The 24080-nt window shown below is 37.7% G+C and overlaps 1 gene segment (V, D, J or C); it reads right to left on the bottom strand.

The window, feature by feature from the left end:
* Positions 1-2845: 2845 nt before the first annotated feature.
* On the bottom strand, positions 2846-3582 carry LOC102844707. The segment is given in 2 exon segments: positions 2846-3318; positions 3534-3582. Coding segments are annotated over 2 exon segments (522 nt in total).
* Between the last annotated feature and the right edge of the window lie 20498 nt (positions 3583-24080).

Here is a 24080-nt window from a genome sequence, read left to right as displayed (position 1 = left end):
ATGTTAGACGGAGCCTCAGAATCCTTGCCTTCAAGGAGCCACCCGGTTTAACCCTTTCCAGGATGAATCTGTTTGTTTTCCTAGCAGTCCATGCTACTCTCAATACTCTTCTCCAGCACCACAGCTCAAAGGTATCAGTTCTCCTTCTAACCTCTTTAGTCATTGTGCAACTCTCTGATTCATAACAAGTGATTGCAAAGACCATGGCCTGTATCAGACGCACCTTAGTCTCCAGAGAGACAACACAGAAACTATGAAACAATCTCATTGATTTCACATGCAAGCAAGATTCTACTGAATATTATCCCAAAACGACTGGAACAGCACACCAGTAGAGAACTGCCAGAAGTCCAGGCTGGGCTTAGAGGGGGTTGTGGTACTAGGGATATTGTAGCTGATGTTAGATCTTAGCTTAGAAAGTAGAGAATACCAGAGGAATGTCTATCTGTGTTTCATTGACAATGCAAAGGCCTTTGACTGTGTGGATCATAACTGTGGCTGACTCTGAGAAGAACAGGAATCTCAGAACACTTGATTGTGCTAATGAGAAACCTATACTTGGATCAGGAGGCAGTCGTCAAAACAGAGCAATGGAACACTGCATTGTTCAAAATTGGGAAAGGCGTACGCCAGGGACGCATCCTATCTCCATACCTTTTCAACCTGTATGCAGAACAGATTATCCGGAAGGCTGGGCTCTATGAAGAGAAATGTGGGGTCAAGATTGGTGGACGATTTGTCAACAACCTGTGTTATGCAGATGGCACAACCCTGCTTGCTGAAACTGAGGAGGACCTAAAGCGCTTGCTGCAGAGGGTCCAGGACTGCAGCCTCCAATATGGATTGAGGCTCAATGTCAAGAAGACAAAGATTCTCACCACTGGGCCAATTGACAATATCAGGATGGATGGTGAAGAGATTGAGATTGTTCACAGCTTTAGTTTGCTTGGCTCCACAGTCAACACTCTTGGCACCAGTATCCAGGAAATTAAAAGGTGTTTTGCCATTGTAAAGTCTGCTGTTAGGGACCTCTCCAAAGTACTGAAGAAAAATACAGGGTAGTCGTGAAAAACATGAAGGGTTATGGGAAAGGGCTCTTCAGAGATAATATTTTTAGTCATCTGAATAGTTATGTAGATGCATCTGAATAGTTGAATTTCTACTGAACTATGTATATACCACTCTCCATTCTTAATTTTTACGCTCAAGGACTCAAATGGAAAAATACCACTTATTGAATAATACACTGATATAGATTGAGTACCTACAACACAAAAAGCAAACGAAACTCTCCAATATTTCCAAAGACACCAAGATATCTACAGTTAAATATAAAGATTCTTCTTCTTTGACATCCTGACTCTTCTACTATTTCTGACAGCCATCTTCAAATCCATCTACAACTCCTCTTCTATGCAAAGAAAAGTGTAGGGTAGGAAGACCCTTGATGAGATGGATTGACACAGTAACTGGGGCAATGCGGTTGTTGTGTCGGAATCAAAGACTGGCTCAGGTCGCAATGGATCGCAGGGGACTTGTAGGCACATAACAACAGTAGCATCGTGGAAAAGTCCCAAAGGTGTCAGAAAAGCTACATAATTTCGTTGCTAATAAGTTGTGCTTTATAGTTTCTCCCAAACAAACACCAAAAATCTATAGATGAACAACTTCAGCTACAAGAGCTCTCCCATTCTGATGTTTGTTCATTCCCTCTTAACACCTTTCCCAATTTCTAGCTTATTGTCGTCATCAATCTTTTTTTTTTATTTCTTTTTCTTCATAGTTGAACATTTGTTCCCTCTACACTCCCCCCCAAGCACCCAACAGTGCACTAATGCACTCCTTGTTCCAGATTGTTGTCATACATACAATGCCTAATCATATGTTCCTTTCTGTTCTAACGCAGTGCTCATTATCTATCCACTCTTTTTCCATTCTCTCCCCAAACCCTGAATGTTTGTTCAATTTCATAACAGTAATGTTATGCAGTGTTTGTCTTTTTGGGACTGAGATTTTTTCACTCAACATACGGTCCTCTAAGCTTCCCCATGTTGTGTAATGTTTTACAAGTTCATTGTCTTTCAATGATGCATAAGCATAAGTTTTTCTATGCATGTGTTTGTTGATGGGCATTTGGATTACTTGCATTTCTTTGCTATTATGAATAATGCAGCAGTAAACATGGGTGTGCATACATTTGTTTGAGTTGCAGCTCTTGTTTCCTTATATTGGTATATTCCCAGTAGTGGAATTGCTGGATCCAGTGGTATTTCTATTTCCAACTTTTTGAGAAAGCATTACTTCACTTTCCATAGTGGCTATACCATTTTACATTCCTATCAGCAGTGAAGAAGAGTTAATCTCTCCATGACCTGGCCAGCATTTGTTGTTTGCTGCCCTGTTGAACTTGATGGAACGAGATGATATCTCAGAGTTGTTTTGATTTGCATCTCTCTCATAGCTAGGGATTTTGAACATTTCTTCATGTGCTTGTTTGCCATTCATCTTTGGTAAAAGATGTGCCCATTTTATAATTGAGTTGTTTACTTTTTTCTTGTTAATGCTGGAGTAGTCTATAAATTTTAGATATAAGTCCCTTATCAGATATGCGATTGCTAAATAGTTTTCCCCAGTCTGTAGATTTCCTTTATACTCTGTTGGAGAAGTTTTTTGATGTGCGTAGGGATTTGATTCTTAGACGGTCTCATTCATCCATTTTATTCCCTCTTGGTTGTATGTTCTCTTCAATCTTAAATAAAATTGTGTGTGTTTAACTTTAAGCTAAAGATTCAATGGTAAAGACACTTTTTATGAATAATAATTCTGTACATTTTCTAAAATCTAGTCAGATGCTTCTTAGAATGAAGAGCTTCCCTTCAATCCTACACACCTGTGTAACCACAGTCCTCCCCATTTCCTGTCTGTGCTGATGATTCCCCGAGAGGTCCCTGCAGGTGGGTTTCTTAAGCAGAGCCCTAAGTTTCCGTGCATCTTCCTCCAACTTTTCTCTCACTGTGGCTTCTCTCAGTGCACATAAATACACTGCTGAGTCCTCCAGCCGTAAAGCTGAGACGACAAGATTGATGGATTTAGCTTCTTTTTGGAAGTTCAAGGAGTAGCGACCTTCTGTTGCATTTTGCTGGTTGTAAGATTCCTGACGAATAAGGAAAATCATCTGTCCGTTGCTGGGCTGCTTGTACCAAAATAGACCAAAATTTCGTTCATTGGTATCATATGTGCAGGGCAGAGTCACAGTTTCTTTTTCCTGCGCCCTCATTACCTGTTGATCTTGAGTTACCTTCTGGGAAATACTGAATGCTGTAAAGTGGGGAAGGGGGGGAAATCAGAAGATTTAAGAGGTATATGGTGTAAGAGAAAGTAATTATATTTTCAAACTTACAGTTCCCGAAAGACATAGACTGTGTCTTCAATATACAGGTCTTTTGCTATTGTTGTTGTTAAGTGCTATGAAGGTACCGCTACAACTCATAGAACAACTAGTGCAGACCGATTCCCACTGGAGCAATTCCTACCTGGGTACATTAAAGCCATGACCACCTCAAGCAAGCTGGAATGCAACATGGTAGAACTTGTGAGGGGAAATATCTTGACCTTCAATTTCAGAGCTTTGTTCTGTCAGGTGAGATCCTTTAAAGGATGAGAAAAGAATTATTGTGTTGTGCTGCTGCTGCTGCTGCTGCTGCTGCTGCTGCCGCCACAGCACAGGAAACAGGGCTTTTCTAGCACAGCAAGTTGCTGTGTGTGTCATTTCAAACTTTTGTGTCCATTGGCTATGAGGTTAGTCCAACCCAAACTCTTCTTGGAACAATCAACTCTTCATGTTATAACAATTATATCTGTAAATAAAACTGAGTAGAATTTTATGTTAAAAGAAAGATTGACATTAGCTCTGTTCAATACATATTATGGAACTGGATAAGAGGACTAATTTAAAAATAATACCTTTCATTGATTGTGGAAATACCATAGAGTTAATAATCATGAATCTTCACACCTCTGTTTGTTAAATCTCCAACCAGCACATTAAGATCTTCAGTTCTTATACCACCCAATCTGCTGCTACCACATAAAATCCACATTGTTCCCCTACTTAAAGTATCTAGAATTTTTCTTACCATGTGTTTACTGTTTATTAAATATTTTCATTTCACCAACTCATATTATTCAACTACAGAGAGTCAAGGGAAATTTCATGAATACGCTTCTGTTGTTCAAGGAATGCCCATGTCCAGCCAGAATAGATCTTTTGAACCCTCACATGCCACTCTTGAATTGATATTAATTAAATGTCACCACATAAAAAAATAAGGAACTCAAGAAATATTATACAAAATTAGTTACCCTGGAAGACATTATGCTGAGTAAAATATCTCAGTCACAAAAGGACAAATATTGCACAGGGCCACCATTGTAAAACAACACTAACATCGAGGTTAAGGAAAGACTGAGAAAGAGGGGATAAATGATGTATACTGCATTGAAACAGATGAGAGAGAACTGTTAAAAAGGAATAAATTGTTAGGTATTATTGTCATGACAGGAGTCCAAAATGAAGAATGCACAGTGGAGTGGACTTGGGGGGAGGGATTTTATAGCAATGAAAGAATTTTTTTTTTTTACTTTTCAAAGAGAAGAGTGATTTAAGGGGGGAGGGGTGGACAGGGAGAAAAGTACAACAATGAGTGAATGGAAACCCTAAGTCTCTGTAAACTTTCTTTAAAATTAATTTTAAAAAACACACACAAAAATAATAAAGGGGGCGAGGGAAACCCTGTAAAGAACAATACAAAATTGGTAATACAATAGCAGTTCAAGAACATTTCTAAAACTCAACACCTTAGCAGATGCCAAATGCCTATTGATTGCATAGTCAGTAAAAACAAACACTTTTCTGGCATTCTCCCCTTTCAGCCAAGATTCACCTGACATAAGCAATGATATACCTCATCACACAGCCTCTTCTGAATCCAGGGTAAATATCTGGCAGTTCCATGTTTATGTACTGTTCCAGCCATTTTAAAATAATCTTCAGCAAATTTTACTTGGATATGATATGGATAATAGTAGAAAATAGAGTATTAGAAATGTCTTGACTGTTGCTATTAAGGGACTGTGGATGAAAGTGAAATAAACTGTTGACATTTTTAAACTTTTCTCAGTCTATAATGATGTTTCCTATTGGACCACTAGTGGAGATATAGTTTTTCTTGATGCTGAGATGCAATCTCAGCATCTTGAAGGTTGTAATCTTTAATCTTCTCCAGTAAGTGTATCAAAATTCCTTCACTTTATGTGAGCAAGGTTATGTCTTCTATACAATGCATGTTGTTAATTAATCATCTTCCAATTCTGATGTCACATTCTTCTTTATATTCTAGCTTCTCAAATTATTTGCTCAGCATACATATTAAACAGGTATGGGGGAAAGATACAATTCTGATGCATAGTTTTCCTGATTTTAAACCTTGCAGTATTCCCTTGTTCTGTTCCAACAATTCTTTCCTGTTATATTTGTATGTTTTGCATGAGTACAATGAAGTGTTCCCAGATCCCCATCCTCCTCAATATTATCCATAATTTACTATGATCCAAACAGCCAAATGCTTTGCACAATCAATAAAATATAAGTGAACATCTTTCTGGTATTCCCTGCTTTCAGTCAAGACCTGTCTGATATTAGCTATGAAACATCTCATGCCACAGCCTCTTCTGAGTCTAACTTGAATTTCAGGCAGTTCCCTGAGGGTGTATTTTTCCAGTCATTTTTTAATAATTTTCAGCAAGAGTTTTCTTGTATTTGATGTGAATGATACCACTGAAACTACAGAGTACTAGAAATGGAACAGTTAGAACAACTGAGAATATTGACCTAGTTAAAAAAAAAAAAAAAAGAAAAAGAAAATGTAACTGATGTCACTAAACAACTTAGGTAGAAATTCTCAAATGGAAACCTAATATTGTATATACTTTCACTGAAAGGAAAGTAAAATACTGAATTTTAAGAAATAAAAGCATGTACAATGTCCAAAAATGAATTTAAAATTTTGCGTTGTTCACTTATCTCATTTTAATTGCTCTACAATCAATTAATTAAGTAATTATATTCTGTGGGTATAAAAAATTTTAAAGTAATCAATTACTAACTAAAACATTAATGGTTCAGATCTACCCAGAAGCACCTAGAAAGAGATATTTGATAACTAACTTCTGAAAACTCGTTGTTGAGAACTCTATGAACAGAGTTCTCTCACCAAGAGTCAAGCCAATTCAAATGACAACTAGTAAGAAGACATTTTCTGGAACAATTGTGCAAGTTTTGAAGCTGTACTGCAATCCCAGAGTTACATGGTTCGAATCCACCAGATGCTCTGCTAGAGAAGGAGGGGCAATCTCCTCCTGTACCAGTCAGTTCTGATTTGATGGTACACACACACACAAAAAAAATTGTGCAAGTTTAATACTCACTTATAAATTTTTCTCTTTTATCATTTCTAATCCTCTCATACTGGTGGCCTAGTGGTAAGACACTGTACTGCAATCCCAAAGGAGCACAGTTCTAATCCACTAGCTGTTCCAGGAAAAAGAGGGACCATCAGCCTCTGGTGATTTGCTGGCTCTGAAATTCCACTGAAGGGTCAGCTATGGGTCAATTCTGGATAGATGGTATATAACAACTACAATCCTCAAGTAAATGAAGAACAAATGAAATACTTTATCATATATCCTAAGAAGAGTCAATGGCAAAATGAAAGAAATCATAAAACATTTGAAATGTTGGAGTACATTACTGGCCTTCTTGTTTATATAGTTTAAACCTAACTTAACCTAATAGCCTTCTTCATAATAACAAGCCAGTTATATTATAACTATCATAGACCAGACAAGAAATCATTCCTACAGTACAAATTGTCAGTTGCATTCACCCTTGAGAGTCTTTAATTGAACAGTACAAAGACAGAAAATTGCTATAAGTTCAAGCTGAATTTTGAAGAGACATGGCACTGGAGATAACCTTGATGATGTCAGATGGATCCTGGCTGAAAGGAACAAATACCAGAAGAATGTTTATTTGTGTTTTATTGACTATGCAAAGGCATTTGATTGTATGGAACATAACAAATTATGGCTTACATTGAGAAGAATGAGAATCCCAGAACACTTAATTGCGCCCACGCAAAACCTATTCCTAGACCAAGAGGCTGTTGTGTGAACAAAGCAAAGGAAGATGGTTTAAAATTTAAAAAGATGTGTTGTCAGGATTGTATCCTTTCTCCATACTTACTAAATCTGTATGCTGAGCAAAACATTTGAGAATCTGGACTCCATGAAGATAAATGTGGCAGCAAGACAGGAGGAAGACTCATCAATAGCATTTATCATACAGATGACACAACCTTGCTTGCTGAAAACAAGAAGGACTTAAAGCACTTGCTGCAGAATATCACACACTACAGTCTTTAATATGGATTGCATTTCAAAGCCCAGAAAATAAAAAAATCTCATCACTGGACTATAGGCAACAATCATGATAGAGAAAAGATTGAAACTGTCAATAACTTCATCTTACTTGGATCCACAATAAGCACTCTTAGGACCAGCAGTCAGGAGATCAGGAAATATATAGCAGTGGGAAAGTTGCAGTAAGAGACTTCTCCAAATTATTGAGAAGCAATGAAGTTACTTTGAGGATTAAGGTTCAGGCCATGATCTTTTCAATTACTTCCTATGCTGGAAAAATTGATTCCTTTGAACTGTGGTGTTGGAAAGGAGTCATGAATATCTCAAAGTCTGCCAAAAGAACAAACATATATGTCTTGGAGAAGGTGCAGACAGAGTGTTCCCTGAAAGCAAAGTTGATAAAGCTAACATACTTTCAGCACATTGCTAGGAAATGCTATTCCTTGGAGAGAGACATCATGCCTGGGAAGATGAAGGGATAGTAAAAGAGAGGAAGACCCTCAATCAGATGGATTGACTCAGAGACTGCAATCCTGAGTGTGTCAGAGATTGTGAGGATAGCATGGGATAGGACAGGGTTCACATCTGTTGTTCATAGCGTTGATATGAGGCATACTTGACTCAATGGCATGTAATAGTAACAGCAATAACCCTCAAACAAGGGGAAAGAATCAGGGAATTAATTATTTTTGCGACTTATTTCTTTACGTTGATTTATATACAATTGGGAGACGGTAAACATTTTCTATTTTTAAGCAATAAGACTGCTATGTTAAATCAGTCAAGTTTAAAGAAGTATCTGGGAATATTGAAACACTGGCTATAACAAATTATACTTTAACTCAAAGGTGGTGAGTTCAAATCCCCTCAAGGCTCTGTAAAAAAAAGAGTTGCAATCTCCTCCAGTATGATCTATAACATCCAAAAAACTCATGGAGGATAAGCTATGAGTCAGTAATATTTATACTGGAAAAGTGATACTTAAATTGAGAAATAAAGGCATAGTTAAATTGGAATATATTCCATTTTAATAATAAAATAAACAATTTCAGAAATTATATTCTTCAAAAATTCATTAATAAATTAAATTCACTCACAAAACTGAAATTTTAAAAATTAATATATAGCAGAATTCATCTTCTTTTCTTTAACTTGAATCTATTGATTATTGACTATGTAGAAAAACTTGAAATGTACTAAACTACACAAATTATTTTCTAAATTCTAGAAAATAATAAATACAAATAGATATAGAATTTTGAAAAAAGAAATTTGTGAATCTAACTCTAATCTCTCATTCTTAAATTATACCCTAGCCATTGCAGCACAGCTTCTTACCACTAGACCATCAGAGTAGTAACTTGCATATTAACCTAATACTGTAATGTCTACTAATTGTGTTTTAAAGTTGCCACTTATGTTGATTTACTTGATTTCCTATACCCCATTTTTTGTTGTTTGGTAAAATTAAATGACAATTTTCATTTTTAAATCTGTTAACTCCTAATTCAAAGTAAGTGGTTTGAAACTATGAGCTACTCCCTGAGAAAGACCATTCAGAGCCTCTAAGAAAACCACTAGAAGGTTAGCGATGAGTTTATTCTGACTGGATGAAATGAGTGAGTAAACATTAAATTAAAGGGTCACTGAGAATCAAACTGTACTTTAAATAGAGTTTTAGGAAAAGTTCCTTAAATTTTGATATCATTATTAACTCAATATATGAAAACAGGATTTCAAAATCATTCGTGCAACTTTTATTTTTGAACAAAATTTACAACAAATTAAAAGAGTATCTCCTAAAAAAAATTATATCCTAGGCTAATTTCATCCAGATACACAGTACTGAAGTCTAAGGAAAATAAAAGTTACATTTTATCAACAAGAAAGTGATGAAAAAAGATGGAGATAACTGTCAAATTTTACTCCATGTATGGAGATAAAGATATCAGAAAAATAAAACTGTTACTTTTGAAAATCACTCATGGAGGACAAGAAAAGTACTCAATTTAAAATATAATATTAACTGAGAAATCGCAGTATCTTACTTATAATAAAAGTTTACAAAGAAACTAAACCACATATTTCAATAAATTATTAAATAATTACCCATTTTTTTTTTCATTTCTATTTTACCTCATTTCTGTAATTACCATGCAATTTCTTTATTTGTCAGTAGAAGTAACAAAAGAATTGATGCCTTTGAGTTGTGGTTCTGGAGAAGAGTCTTAAATATACAATAGATCACCAAGAAAACAAATAGGGCTCTTGGAGATGGTGAAACCAAGTTTCTCCTTGGAAGCTATGATTTTGAAGCTCCGTCTCACATACTTTGGGCACATGGACAGGAGAGATTGGTCCTTGGAAGGGCATCTTGCTTGGAAAGGTGGAGGGAAAGCACAAAAGAGGGAGACTCCAGATGAGATGGATTGATATGGTAACTGGGGCAATAGGGCTGGTGTATTGGAGTCAGTGAGACTCAATCAGAACAGGCAGGCTTCAGAGCTATTGCACATATATAATCATTATGGGTAGAAGACAACTCAACGTCATATAACAACTACAAAGGGATTTTGACTTTCAAACTAAGAGGATTTCTAGAAAAAGTCAGAAAGGAAAACAAATTCATCTTTAAATATTAAACTTCAAAGTAAAACATAATTAATTTTTATTAACTTTTCTTAGATTATATAGTTTATAATTTATTATAAACATAAAATATTGTTGGTTTGACCCATCCAGTAATACTGTGAAGAAAAGGCTTGTCGTTTTTCTTTTTTTTTTCTTTTTTTTTTTTTTTTGCCTGTTTTTGTTTTTACTGGAGGCTCAGGTGGCACATGACAGTTCATAAAATGGCTTCAGAGGTGGGGAACAGAGGGGGAACAAAAAATAAACTGGGGGATGGGAAAGAAAAACAACCAAGAGGAGGTAAGAGCTGGCTGGTTCCTTCTCAGCCTGATTTAGGGGAGGGAGTTGATGCCTCTGAATGATTAAGGATGGATCCCTTCCTTCAACCCTTGGCTGGGTAGGAGGAAAAAACACAAAAAAAGAAAAGCAAAAAAAGGCTGTGGCTTTGGCCCTCCTGAGTCTCAATCTTTTTTCTATTAAGTTTACAACAAAGAAACCTTGTGGTCGTGTTCTACTCTGTATAATGTGAGGTTTCCATGAGTCAGAATAACTCAACAACCAGTAAGCAACAAACAGCCAACAAGTTCTTCATATTTTCTATGTTGAACATAAACTTCTCATTTTATTATTTGTTTTCCACTTATAGGCATATATGACAACTTCTGGCCTTAAAGCCTGCCTGCTACAGAGGAGATGAGCAGTCCAGGGTTTGAGTATTGGCTGCAGGTGTTTGGGAAACACTGTGTACTTGCTGCACAGAAATACACAGCTGAGTCTCCAGGCTGAGCAGCTGGGATGTTCAGGGAGACATGTTTGGCTGTCTTATTCAACAAAACAATGAGTTCTTGGCCCTCATTTTTGTTCACAGTTGAACGAATAGCTATAATGAATTGAGGACCTTTTCCAGCTTCTTGCTTATACCAAGCAAAGTAGGATGTGCTACTGTCCGAATAAGTACAATTGATAATTGAACTGCTTCCCTCCAAGATGGTGAGAGTAGAAGGATGCTGCTCCACCTTCTCTCCATGGCACATCCCTATGCAAAAAAGAAAAAGAGAAGAAATATCAGGTCATAGGGTAATGATTATTTTTTCAACACTAATTAGAGGAAATCTGATTAAAGTCCGTTTCCTTCTTGAAATTCCTAGCAAATATCCACTCATACATTGTTTCCACAAAAGCATCAACTCACAGGCCAGCTGCAGCCACAGGAACAAGAACAATTGAAAGGATGTCTTCATTGTTCCCCACAGTTTGCTCAACTGAAGACTTGCAAACTTCAGCCAAGAGAGCTACTTGTGTCATCAGATTATCCTTTCTTTTCTATAAAAACACAATGGCTCTTCACATTAACTTTAGTTGGCCAATAAGAAAAAGCTTCTGCTTTGGCTGAGTCTGTTCTTTCAGAAGCCACCAAAAAACAAGCCTGTAGAAGAGGTGTAGTGCCATCTTGTGGTCACATCTCCAAGTTTAAATCCCTTCTATTTCCCAGTGCCAAATAGAGACTTAGTGATGTCAGTTTGAAGACTAAGGTGAGCCTGATTCAGGCCATGGTCTTTTCAATTACTTGCTCTGCTGAGAACTGGATAATAAATAAGAATGACAGAAGAATGGATGCCTTTGAGTTGTGGGGTTGAAGAAGAGTACTGAATATCCATGGATGGCCAAAAGAATGAAAAGGTATGTCTTGGAAAAGGTGCAGCTGAAGGGCACCTTGGCGGTAAAGATGACAAAGCTTCATCCCTCATACTTGAGATATGTTCCTAGGAGAGGCTTGTCCTTAGAAAAGTATTCGTGCTGAGAAAGGTGGAGGATCAGCAAAAGAGAGGAAGACCTCCGTCAAGATGGATTGACCCATGACTGAAGCAATGGGTTCAAGTGTATCAGAGATGGTGATCGTGGCACAAGATAGGATGAGATTCAGGTTTGTTGTTCATAGGGTCACTGTAAGTCATACTCGACTCAATGGCACCTGACAACAACAACCAGGGACTTAGATGCATAAGAGCAGCAAAGATCAAATAAATAGGTCTTAGATCAAAGAATTAATATGCAGGAAATTGTAGATATCAACACGACACACTGCTAAATCATTGTTTATAGATTTGAAACAGGTATATTCTATCAGTGTTTGTCAATGGTTTTAATGTGCATTTTTAAAATCAGAAGAGAATTTTGATTCACCCTTTTATACAAAGAAGTAATACTTTTCAATCAAAGGGCATAGTGCATAACATATATGTCTGCCAAGTGAAAGGTCAGCACTTGGACTCTATTGGCCATTCCATTGGAGAAAGATGGACAGTCTTTTTAAAATGAGAACACAAGTCAAAGATCAAAATGGAAGCCAACTAAATATTTTAAATACATATTACTATCTTAAATACTTGTTAATATTTCAAGTACATACAAATACATTAGTACATATATTATTATATTTAAAATATTTGTCCTGTTTATGTTAATCTGGTATTGCCTATGGTTTTATTTTCCCTAGCAAATTGACATTTGTTGTACTTGCAGTCAAGTACAACTCATAGCAACCCTATGAACAACAGATCCGAACCTTGTCCTATCCGGTGCCACCCTCATAATCTCTGACACACTTATATCCATTGCTGTAGTCACTATTTCAGTCCACCTGGTTGAGGGTCTCCCTCTCTTTTATCATCTCTCCACATTTCCAAGAAACAGCTTCTTCTAGCAACAAGCCAAAGAATGTGAGACAAAGCTTTGTCATTCTTGCCTCCAAGGACCACGCTGGCTGCACCTCCAAACACAGCTGACCATGAGATATTCAACAGCAGTTCAAAGCTTCAATTCTTCTATCATCCTTATTCATTATCCAGCTCTTGGCAGAATAACAATTAATTGAAAAGATGGGTGAATCAGGTGTACCTTAGGCCTCAAACTAATACTATTGAGCCTCAGTAATTTGGAGAAGTCCCTGACTGCAGCCTTTCCCAGTGTAACATGTCTCCTGATCTCCTGACTGCTAGAACCAAGTATATTAATTATAGATCCAAGTAGGATGAAGTTGTTGACTGTTTCAATCTTTTCTCCATATATCATGGTGTTGCCTATTGGTCTAGTGGTGAGAATTTTTCTTAGCATTGAAATGCAATTCATATTGAAGGATGTGGTATGTGACATTCTCGGTTTCAGCAAGCATCTGCATAATGAAGGTTACTAGCAAGTCTTCCTTCAATCCCGATTCTTCACAAGTCCAGCTTCTCAAATCATTTACTCAGCATACAGATTTTGTAGGTATGGAAAAAGGATACAATCCTGGCACTTATCTTTCTTAATTTTAAGCCATGTAGTGTTCCCTCTGTTCACACAATACCTTCTTGGCCTAGGCATAAATTTCATATGAGCACAATTAAGTGCTCTGGGATTCTATTCTCAATGTTAGCCAAAATATATTATGCTCCACACAGTTAAATGCCTTTGTATAATTCTTAAAGTACAAGCAGACATTCCTGTGGTATCCTATGCTTTCAGCCAGGATCTGTCTGACATCAGCAATGATATCTCTCGTGCCACTTCTGGCAGTTCTCTATTTACTATTCTAGCCATTTTTTAACAATCTTTAGCAGAGTTTTGTTAAATATGATATTAATGATATTGTTTGATAATTTCTACATTCTGTTGGATCCTCTTTCTTGGGAATGGAAACAAATATGGATCCCTTCCAGTCAGTCAGCCATGCAGCTGTCCTCCAAATTCCCTAGCACTGTATCTGTTGTTAGAAACATGTCAATTGGTATCCCATCAAGTCTTGAGGCCTTATTTTTGGCCTTCAGTGCAACTTGAAGTTGTTCCTTCATGACCATTGTCCTTGATCATAAGGTATTTTCTGAAATAATTCAGTGTCGATTGTTGCAGACCGAGAGTCCCAAAGAATGTAGTAAATTTGTAATTATTAATAATGAGACAAAAAGCCAGGAATGAGATAGAACAGAGAGCATAAAACAGGGGGCCAGCAGTTCTCAACTGAAGACCCCAAGTCATGTTTCTCTGTGTATGTATTGATAATCTGGGGAAGCAAATAACAAAAGGAATTCCTTGTAAATGAAGGCTGTATTTTTCTCTATTGTCAGCCTAATGCTCTAGCTCAGGAAGTATTTCCCAGGAAGAAACACCTCTGTAGGGGGGCCCTAGCTGTCTCCTGTCTGCAGGGAACAAACAGGTTCTTTTCTGGGATCTGCTACAAGAGAAATCCTAACTTATAAATCTGTAATTCCTTCAATTCCTGAACAAGGATTTTCATATAATATAAAGTTTGGCTTCCCATAGTCGATCAATTCTTTTGACACAGTGATTCTATATATTCCCTTCATCTTCTTTTGATGCTTCCTGGCTCATTCAAGATTTTACCCGTAGCATCTCTAAGCATTGCAATTCAAGATCTGAATTTGTTTTTTTAATTCTTTCAGTTTTAGAAATGCCAATGAACTCTCTTTTTATTTTCCAATTTCTAGGTCTCTGCATATCAAAATATTGAATTTTCATCAGCAAAACTAACCATGCTAGCAAGTAAAAGAGCAAATCTTGGTGAGGAAGAGAGTAGATTAACTTCTATGTGTTAACAGTATGCCAATCACAGGAAGCCATTCAACCCATAAATTGTGTTAATTTGTTATGAGATATTTGATATCTTTTAAGAAATCTTCTTTGGTAGCTATGTGACTCATACAAAATATTAAGAACAGCATTGGATTTTTTTTAAAATCTAGGCTACAGATGGGGAAAATATAATCCTTTGTAAAGTTATTTGAGAAGTACTTTTGTTTTCTGATACTGGCATGATTTAGATACAATGTTGAACTCAGATACTTAATGGAGCTTCCCCTAAAATATGAACCAACTCTCTTGGCATGGATTCCTATTGGCTCACATTCCAGGACTCATCATTTTTCTTTCACTTTCTATATTTTATGTAGAAAGCTTTACAGAGCATTTTCTAAAAGACACTGATAAACCTCTTCAACCCTATAAATGTGCAGGATTATCTGTATTTGCCAAAATAGTTTACTCATACGTTTTAATTTCTTAATATTTTCTGATAGTAAAAATATCTGTTTAAAAATTAATGTAAGCAATAACAAATCTCTTGGGACAGAAACAGTTCTGATTCATGGTACCCGTGTGCTACAGACCATTTTCTTATTAAAAGTGCGCCACAGCGTTTTCTTAACTGTATTCTTGAGAAGCAGGTCATCAGAGCTTTCTTTTGAGATCTTGTAGGCAAGTAGTTGAATGTACAATGTTTGCACTACCAAGAGACTTAAGAACTAGTCTGTTGTTATTATTTGTCCAATTATGAAAATTTTTGTTTTCTTTATGTTGCCAGTGCAATCCATATTTAAAACTATGGTGTCTAGGTTTCATTATAAGAGCTTCAAGTCTTCTTTATTTTGTGCAAGTAAGGTTGTGCCATCTGCATATCAGAGATAGTTGGTGTATCTTCCTCCGCTCTTGATGTCACATTCTTCTTCATTCAGTCCACCTGCTCAGTTTATGTGTTCAGCATATGGATTGAACAAATACAGTGAAAGGATATGACCCTGAGGCACACTTTCACTGATTTTCAACTATGTACTATGTACTATGTACTATGTACTATGTACTATGTACTATGTACTATGTACTATGTACTATGTGCTTGTTTTGTTCAAAGGGTTATTCTTGTTCTGTGTATCAGTTCCACATGAGCATAATTAAATGTTCTGGACTTTCTTTCCATTCTTCTAAATGTTTTCCATAATGTATTATAATCCACATAGTCAAAGTCCTTTATATAGTCAATAAAACAAAGTAAGCATCTTTCTGGTACCCTCTGCTTTCAGCCAAGATCCATCCAATATCAAAAACAATGTCCTTTATGTCACAGCTTCTGCTGAACCCAGTTGGAATTTGATGTACTGTTGTGGCTTAGGTGTCACTGTGATATTGGAAATTATGCCACATGAATTTCAAATGTCAGTGGGGTCACCCATGGTGATTATGTTTCAGTGCAGCCTCCAAACTAAGACAAACTAGGACTAGCAATCTATTTCTAAATGGGCCCTTGGAAACTCAATGAACAACAACAGTAGAATATTGTCTGATATACACTATAGAATGAAACTCTTACATTCTAAGTTACTCGAAATACATCTAGGAAGAACTACCCCCTTAAAGTAGAATCAACATTAATGATGTGGATGAAAGAAAGCTTTCAGTTAGTAAAGAAACTCCATTTGCTGGTGTGAACTCACAATGATGTAAACATCCTTTCATAATTGGAATATAGAACATACAAAGTATGAATGCAGGAAAATTGTTAAATCCTGTAAAATGAGCAAAGGTCACATGCAGACAGTCATATCTAACCAATTTCACAAAGCTAAATCATCCCCATCAATGACATTAACAATAAAAAACTAATGAAATCATCCCCGTCAACGACATTAACAATAAAAAACTAATTCTCATAAAGTCAGAAATGTCCATGCTCCTCACTTCTTTCTACTTATCCCAACATCAATTTTATTGCTTTACAAGGTCCAAAATCCATTGTGATAACTCCCAGACCACACATAACCATATTAGGGATATCAAAAGTTTATAATTCGGATTATGTGCTTCCAGGTACCTCAGTCCTGAGCCTCTCGGCTTTAGACCAGTGTTACAAAGCTTCCAGTCCTATAAAATGATGGATCTACCCTCTCCGAAAGTACTTTAACAAACTTGGGCAAAAGCTTTTAGTTCTGGTTCCGTTGGGAGTGGCGGTCACAAGGTCAGCTCCATCTCTTGTCAGGTCTCTTGTCCTCTGCTTTGGCTACTGCTGCTGATGTAGGTCTAGTTGGCACAAGAATCTTTAGTCCCAAAGGGCACACACTGCATAACTGCTTCTTTTTTGCTGGTGGTGAGAATCTCTTTTTGCTTCTGGATCTGCTCAATTTAATGACAAGACTAACCAATCCCCTTGCAGATAGACTGACATGCCCTATTTGCATATTCCCACCTATCCACATGGCAAAATCAGTGAATAACTAAGGATGCCATTTTGAACCACAAACCCTTAATACCACAAGTTATCAAAAACTAAGCCAAACAACCCAAAGTTATTATTGTATAATTAGTGAATTGGAATGAACTTGTATTGTCCATTTTGAATCAGAAAATCAAATACTCTTCTAATATTATTCCTGTAATGACAAATTGTATAGAAATGGTGTTCAAAAACAACATTTGGAGACCTATCCTGAAGTACAATATTGTCAGTGTTAGTATATAGTTCATAAACAAAGAAGGCCAATTAATAAGAATATTATCCATGTGTAAACACTAATCACTATAGTAAAATATTAAGAAATTCGAGGTATCTGCCAATTTCTGCAGTCTATAATCAGTAGAACATGCATTAATAATAACTGGTGATTGTTTTTATGTGCTATCATGTCACCTGTGACACAGCTCTGAAGCCTGCCCTGACCTGAGTCGGTCTCACTGATTTTGACACACCAATCCCCATTACCCCAGCTATTATATCATTTAATCTCATCTAGGATTTTCCTCTCCTGTCCTTCCACCCTTCCAACCAAGATGTCCTTCTTCAAGGACTGTTCCATAGAAGTAGTGCCATAGATCATGTGATAGAATTTTGTATGAGCCAAGGACTTGACATAACAACAAGAAGGACTTATTTTAATGTTGTTATTGTTGTTATGTGCCATCGAGTCGCTTGCAACTCATAGCGACCCTGTGTACAACAGCCCTAAACTCTGCTCTGTCCTGTGCCAATCGCACTGTCTCTGATACACCCATCCCAATTTCCCTAGTCACTGAATCAATCCACCTCATAAAGGGCCTTCCCCTCCTGCACTGTCCTGCCACCCTACCAAGCATGATGTCCCTCTCCAAGGACCAGTCTCTCCTTACAACATGTCCAAAGTATGTTAGATGGAGCCTTAGAATCCTTGCCTCCAAGGAGCAGCCCTGTTTAACCCTTTCCAGGATGAATCTGTTTGTTTTCCTAGCAGTCCATGGTACATTCGATACTCTTCTCCAGCACCACAGCTCAAAGGCATCAATTCTCCTTCTATCCTCCTTGGTCATTGTCCAAGTCTCTGATGCATAACAAGTGATAACAAAGACGATGGCCTGTATCAGACACACTTTAGTCTCCAGAGAGACACCATTGCTCTTCAGTACTTTGGAGAGGTCCCTAACAGCATTCCCACGGCAATACATCTTTAAATTTCCTGGCTACTGGTGTCAAGAGTGTTGACTGTGGAGCCAAGCAAACTAAAGCTGTGAACAATCTCAATCTCTTCACCATCTATCCTGATGCTGCCAATTGGTCCAGCGGTGAGAATCTTTGTCTTCTTAACATTGAGCCTCAATCCCTATTGAAGGCTGCAGTCCTTGACCCTCTGCAGCAAGCGTTTCAGGTCCTCCTCAGTTTCAGCAAGCAGGGTTGTTGATAGATCTTCCACTGAAGAGACAGCATAAACTCCATTTTTTTATAAACCCCCATTAATGCCAGAAACAGATGCGGGCCACAAAAATTCTTAGCTTAAGGCAAACACAAGTGTCTCGGGTAAAGTCTTATCTGTCCTTGCAAAGTAAAGAATTAACTAGTGTCCATGTGACACAAAAAGAGTAAAGACGGGCAAAGTAGCCAGCCTGTCAAAAGCCGACCCACATGACTGATACCCCAACCCACCAACCATGATCTCAATCTCCCTGCCCCGACAGTGGCATCCAGGAAAGCCATAAAAGCTGTTGGGGGTGGGAGGAGACTCAGGGCTTTTTCCCTCACGACCTTCCTACTGAGGGAGAAAGTCTCCACTTGTGGATATACTCTGGAATAAAGTGCTTAATTGTATTTACAAATGTGTGAATTATTCCTTTGAAGGGCATTTCGTGGGCAGAACACCACCAATCTTGACCCCACATTTCTCCTTATAGAGCCCAGCTTCCCGGATAATCTGTTCTGCATACAGGTTGAAAAGGTATGGAGACAGGACACATCCCTGGCATACGCCCTTTCCAATTTTGAACCATGCTGTGTTTCCTTGCTCTGTTCTGATGACCGCCTCCTGGTCCAAGTATAGGTTTTGCATTAGAACGATCAAGTGTTCTGGGATTCCCATTCTTCTCAGAGTCAGACACAGTTTGTTATGATCCACACAGTCAAACGCCTTTGCATAGTCAATGTAACACAGATATATATTCCTCTGGTATTCCCTGCTGTCAGCTAAGATCCATCTAACATCAGCTACAATATCTCTAGTACCACGACCCCTTCTAAACCCAGCCTGGACTTCTGGCAGTTCTCTGCTGATGTGCTCTTCCAGTTGTTTTTGAATAATCTTCAGTAGAATCTTGCTTGCATGTGAAATCAATGATAGTGTTCTATAGTTTCCACATTCTGTTGGGTCACCCTTCTTTGGGATGGGAACAAATAAAGATCTCTTCCAGTCAGTTGGCCAAGTGGTTGTTCTCCCTCATGTTGTGTAATGTTTTACATGTTTATTGTTTTTCAGTGTTCTGTAGTATTCCGTTGCATGACTGTACCATCATTTTTCTATCCATTCATTTGTTGTTGGGCAGTTGTGTTACTTCCATCTCTTTGCTATTGTGAATAACACAGCAATAAACATGGGTGTACATATGTCTGTTTGGATGGTGGTTCTGGTGTCTTTAGGGTATATTCATTCACAGTAGTGGTATTGCTGGGTCAAATGGTATTTCTATTTCCAACTTTTTGAGAAAGTATCAAACTGTCCTCCATAGTGGTTGCACCATTTCGCACTGTCCCCAGCAGTGGATAAAGGGTTTCAAGCTCTCCCATAACCTTGCCAGCATTTACTGTTTGCTGCTCTGTTGAACTTTGCTATTGTTACTGGGGTAAGATCTCACAGTTGTTTCTATTTGTATCTTTCTGACAGCTAGAGATTTTTAACATCTCTTCATGTGTTTGTTTGCCATCCTAATGTCTTCTTTGGTGAAGCATATATTCATATCCCATATTAATTTTGTTGTTTACCTTTTTCTTGTAGAGATGCTGAAGTATTCTATAAATTTTAGATAAAAATCCTTTATCAGACATGTCATTACCAAATATTTTTCCCCAGTCAGTGTCTTTCCTTTTTACCCAGTTGGAGAAGTTTTTTTAATGTCCATTGGAATTTGGTTCTTAGAAGGTCCCATTCCTCTATTTTGTTCTTTCCTGGTTGTAGGTGAACCATTTTTAAATGACAGATTTTAGAATATCGAGTGCTTATTTTTTAAAATAAACAGCTTTACAGAACTATTTAACTCTTCATATGATGCTAATTCACGTAAACTTAGATTTAATTTTTAATTATGTTGATGTGACATAACTTTAACATTTCCTCTGACACTTTTTGTAACTTATGGAATTTTAAGAAAATGAGGGTTTACATGACGATATAACTCTGAGTAATTGTTGTTGTTGTTGTTGCTGTTTAAGCACTGTTATATATATAAAAAGAGCGTGAGGACTCAAGGGAGAGAAATAAATAAAGGAGTTGGTCCCAAGAAATGAACAGGCCTTTATTGTGTGGTCTGAGGGGGACGCCAAGTGACCCAGCCGCATGGCATGCAGACAGGATCCAAACGGGCGCAAGGGCAGTTTGTCGGGTTTCCTTTTTATAGGGGTCCTGGGGAGGACTAAGATGGTACTTCTTTGAATTTGGCAGTGTTAATTTAGTTAGGTTTTAGCTTTTTTGTTTGTTTGTTTTCTCAAGCTCAGACTCATAAGGATCCATTGTCTGGTCTGGTCTTTGATGTGACCAGCTCAGGTGTTATTAAGTGTTTCAGGAGGTGATCAAGCTTGGGGGTGGTGGGGCCACTGCCAAATTCTTCCTTCAATCACCCTCTCTCTTGTCAATCTGTAGGGAGCTCCGGTTGCCCAGTCTGTAGAAAGCTAAACTGCTAACTCAAAAGTCATACATTTCTGGAGTTCAAACCCATCAGCTATGCCATGGAAGAAAGATGGACACTCTCCTTCCATGCTGTTTACACCTGCAGAAACCCAGTAGCAATCAGCTATGTCTGGCTCAACAGCAATAAGTTGGAGGGGTTTGAGCCTGTAGTCTCTGAGACAGTGAATTATGCATATCACTCTCCATCCTTAAATGTTATACTTAAGGACATTTCTCAAAAGGAAAAAATACTTGGCAGTAAATGAACCAAAATAGGTTGAAAATCTACAGTAAAGAAGGCAACAACAAAAATCAACAACCTTCTAGCATTTCTGAAGATCCAGGAGAGATGTAATTAAATACAAAAATTATTTTTCTTTCACATCCTGTTTTCTGCTATTCCTGCCAACCATCTCGAATACATCTATTATTTACCTTCCATGCAAGAAATGGCCCCCTAGATATGAAGAATCCTGTCTGATTTCTTTATTTATAAATTGATAATTTGGAATTTTCTCCCAAATAACAACCAAAATTTCCTAGATGAAGGATTCAAGCAAATAGTGTTGTCCTTCTCCAACTCTGGTCACTGTTTGTTTGACTCAAGTAGTCCCTGCTTCTAGAAAGCCACTTCAGTGAAATATTATCCAGGGTGGGATAGCTCTACAGTTTTGGATAGAAGTAATTTCTTTTAGAGCATATCACCCTATGTTCACAATACAATTTCCGTAAAAAGAACCGAAAAATAATATCCCATCCTCTCTACACATATGATCACTCTCCCTTTCTTATATCACCTAATTCCTATAAGGGCTATTTCTTGGGCTATTTTTTTTCCCAAGAAAATAACTTAATGCCCCAAGATGGCATGAAGATGACAGCTATATAGAATCTCATTTGTTCAAGATGTATATAGATAAAATATGTCCCTAGAAGAGTTAAGTCAAGGTGAAAACACAAACCAATCCCATTGTCGCCAAGTTGATTCCATCTCTTAGCAACCCTTCACGACAGAGTAGAATCGATCCATAGAGTATTCAGAGCTGTATCTTTAGAGAAGTAGACTGTCAAATCTCTCATGGGGAAAATGGTAATTTTTAATTTTTTTTCTGTTCACAACTCAGAACTTAATCACTGGGTTGCATGGCTCCTTGAAACAAGGTTGTAGTTATTGTGAGGTGCCTCTGATGAGCTCTAACTCATAGTGACTCTATATGCAACAGAACAAATCCTGAGCAATCCTCACAATTTTCACTGTGCCTGTTGTTGTAGTTGCTGTGTCAATTTCTCTTTTTCAATGACCTTCCACTTTTCCAAGCATCAGATAATTCTGAAGAAATTGGCTCCTCCTGATAATGTTTGGAAGCTCATGTGTGAAGCAGTTGGATTCTGGTGATTCTTGTTTTAGTTGAAAGTAGTTTGCAAACTCACTAGTGGTTTTTTATTTCATTCACAATCTTGGATGAGCGGATTGGATTTACTGGATCTAACAAGTGGCTGTGGTTGGAAGCCTTTTGTTTAAGTCAATCAGCACTTCTGGGTGGTTGTTGTTGTTGTTGTTATTGTTTGGTGCCGTCCAGCCATAGACGACTCATAGCGACCCTATGAACAAACAGCCTGAGCACTATTCCTACATAGAGTTTCCGGAGGCAAGCCATTTCGGAAGTGGATGCTGCTCCTGCTTCCAGACCTCTGGGTAGGCCTTTGCATTTAAAAGTCAAATCTCTAAATCTCTAGTTTGGAGGCTTATGCTTGAAGCAGTTGGATTCTGCAGGGTAGGTTCTCTTGTTTTAGTTGAAAATGTAAATTGCTTGGTTGTGTTTTTTTTTTCTTTCACAGTCATGTGTGCTGAATGGATTTACAGGATTTAGCTAACAAGCAGCTGTGAGCTGGAAGCCTCTTGTTTAAGTCAAGCAGGACTCAGTAGGCTGGCCTTTGTATTTAAAAGTCAGTTAGGCCCTCAGGCCTCCAGCCCTCAGGCCTGAATGTTTAGAAAGAACATTCTCCTAAGTGGTACAGCCCTGGTCTGTCAGTTTTCTGTACTGAGGTAACTTGAGGTTGCTGTGCCACTGGTGTTTGCTAGAGCTCCCAGATTAAGATGGGCTTGGAAGCAAAATTGGCGTTCACTTCCTAAACAATATGCCTTTGGAAACTCTATGAACATTAGAGAAACTATGAGTTGTACTTGACTCGAGGCACTTAACAACAAACAAAAACTTGATAAGGTGCATGCACACTGTATGTGAGAAAAGTTTAAAGAACTAAATTTGATATAAGGAAGAACATATCTTAAGTTTCTTTCTTTCTTTTTTTTTCTAAGTGACAGGATAAACCCTGCTTAAGGATCAGTTGACATTTGTTTTCATTTTCACCATGTTTAATTATTTCTATTTTCATACTTAGAACACTGATATAAGTGACATCACTGACTCGAATCAGATGATTACTAATCAGATGGTTACCAAAACTAAGCAACATGGTCCTGCAAATGCCTATGGATCACAGCAGAGAGGTGGATTGGTTACTTCACCAACCTCCTGTGGGGGCTGGAAGAGGGGGACCTAAACCATTACCTGAAGTGTAATGTTGGTTACAACGTGAAAGGGAGGGGTGTTTCTATTTCTGGAATTCTGCAAAATATGTGACTTTATTAAAACCTCTTAGGTAAATTTTCTGGGGCAGCACATATGGAACATTTAGCCAGGAAAAAGACCTAAGACAGTTTCTGTTCTCATCACCAATGAGAAGTCAAAGTTGTTGTAAAGTGCCATTGGGTCGACCAAGACTCACAGCGATCCTGTGAACAGCACATCTGCACCTTGCCCTGTTCTGTATCATCCTCACAATCTCTGATCTGCCCATTTACCATTGTTATTGTCACTGTGTCATTCCCTCTTATTGAAGGTCTTCCTCTTTTTCTGATTCTAGTCATTGGTGTTCTGTTGTACATAGGGTTTTCAGAGGCCTGCTATTTCAGAAGTGGATGGCCAATCCTTCTTCCTAGTCTGTCTCAATGCGAATGTTCAGATT

Source organism: Elephantulus edwardii, unplaced genomic scaffold (genome assembly GCF_000299155.1).
Source record: "Elephantulus edwardii isolate Elephantulus edwardi_28Jun2011 unplaced genomic scaffold, EleEdw1.0 scaffold00026, whole genome shotgun sequence".
NCBI lineage: Eukaryota > Metazoa > Chordata > Mammalia > Macroscelidea > Macroscelididae > Elephantulus > Elephantulus edwardii.
The sequence above is the reverse complement of the archived record's forward strand: the minus strand, read 5'-3'. Positions and strand labels throughout refer to the sequence as shown.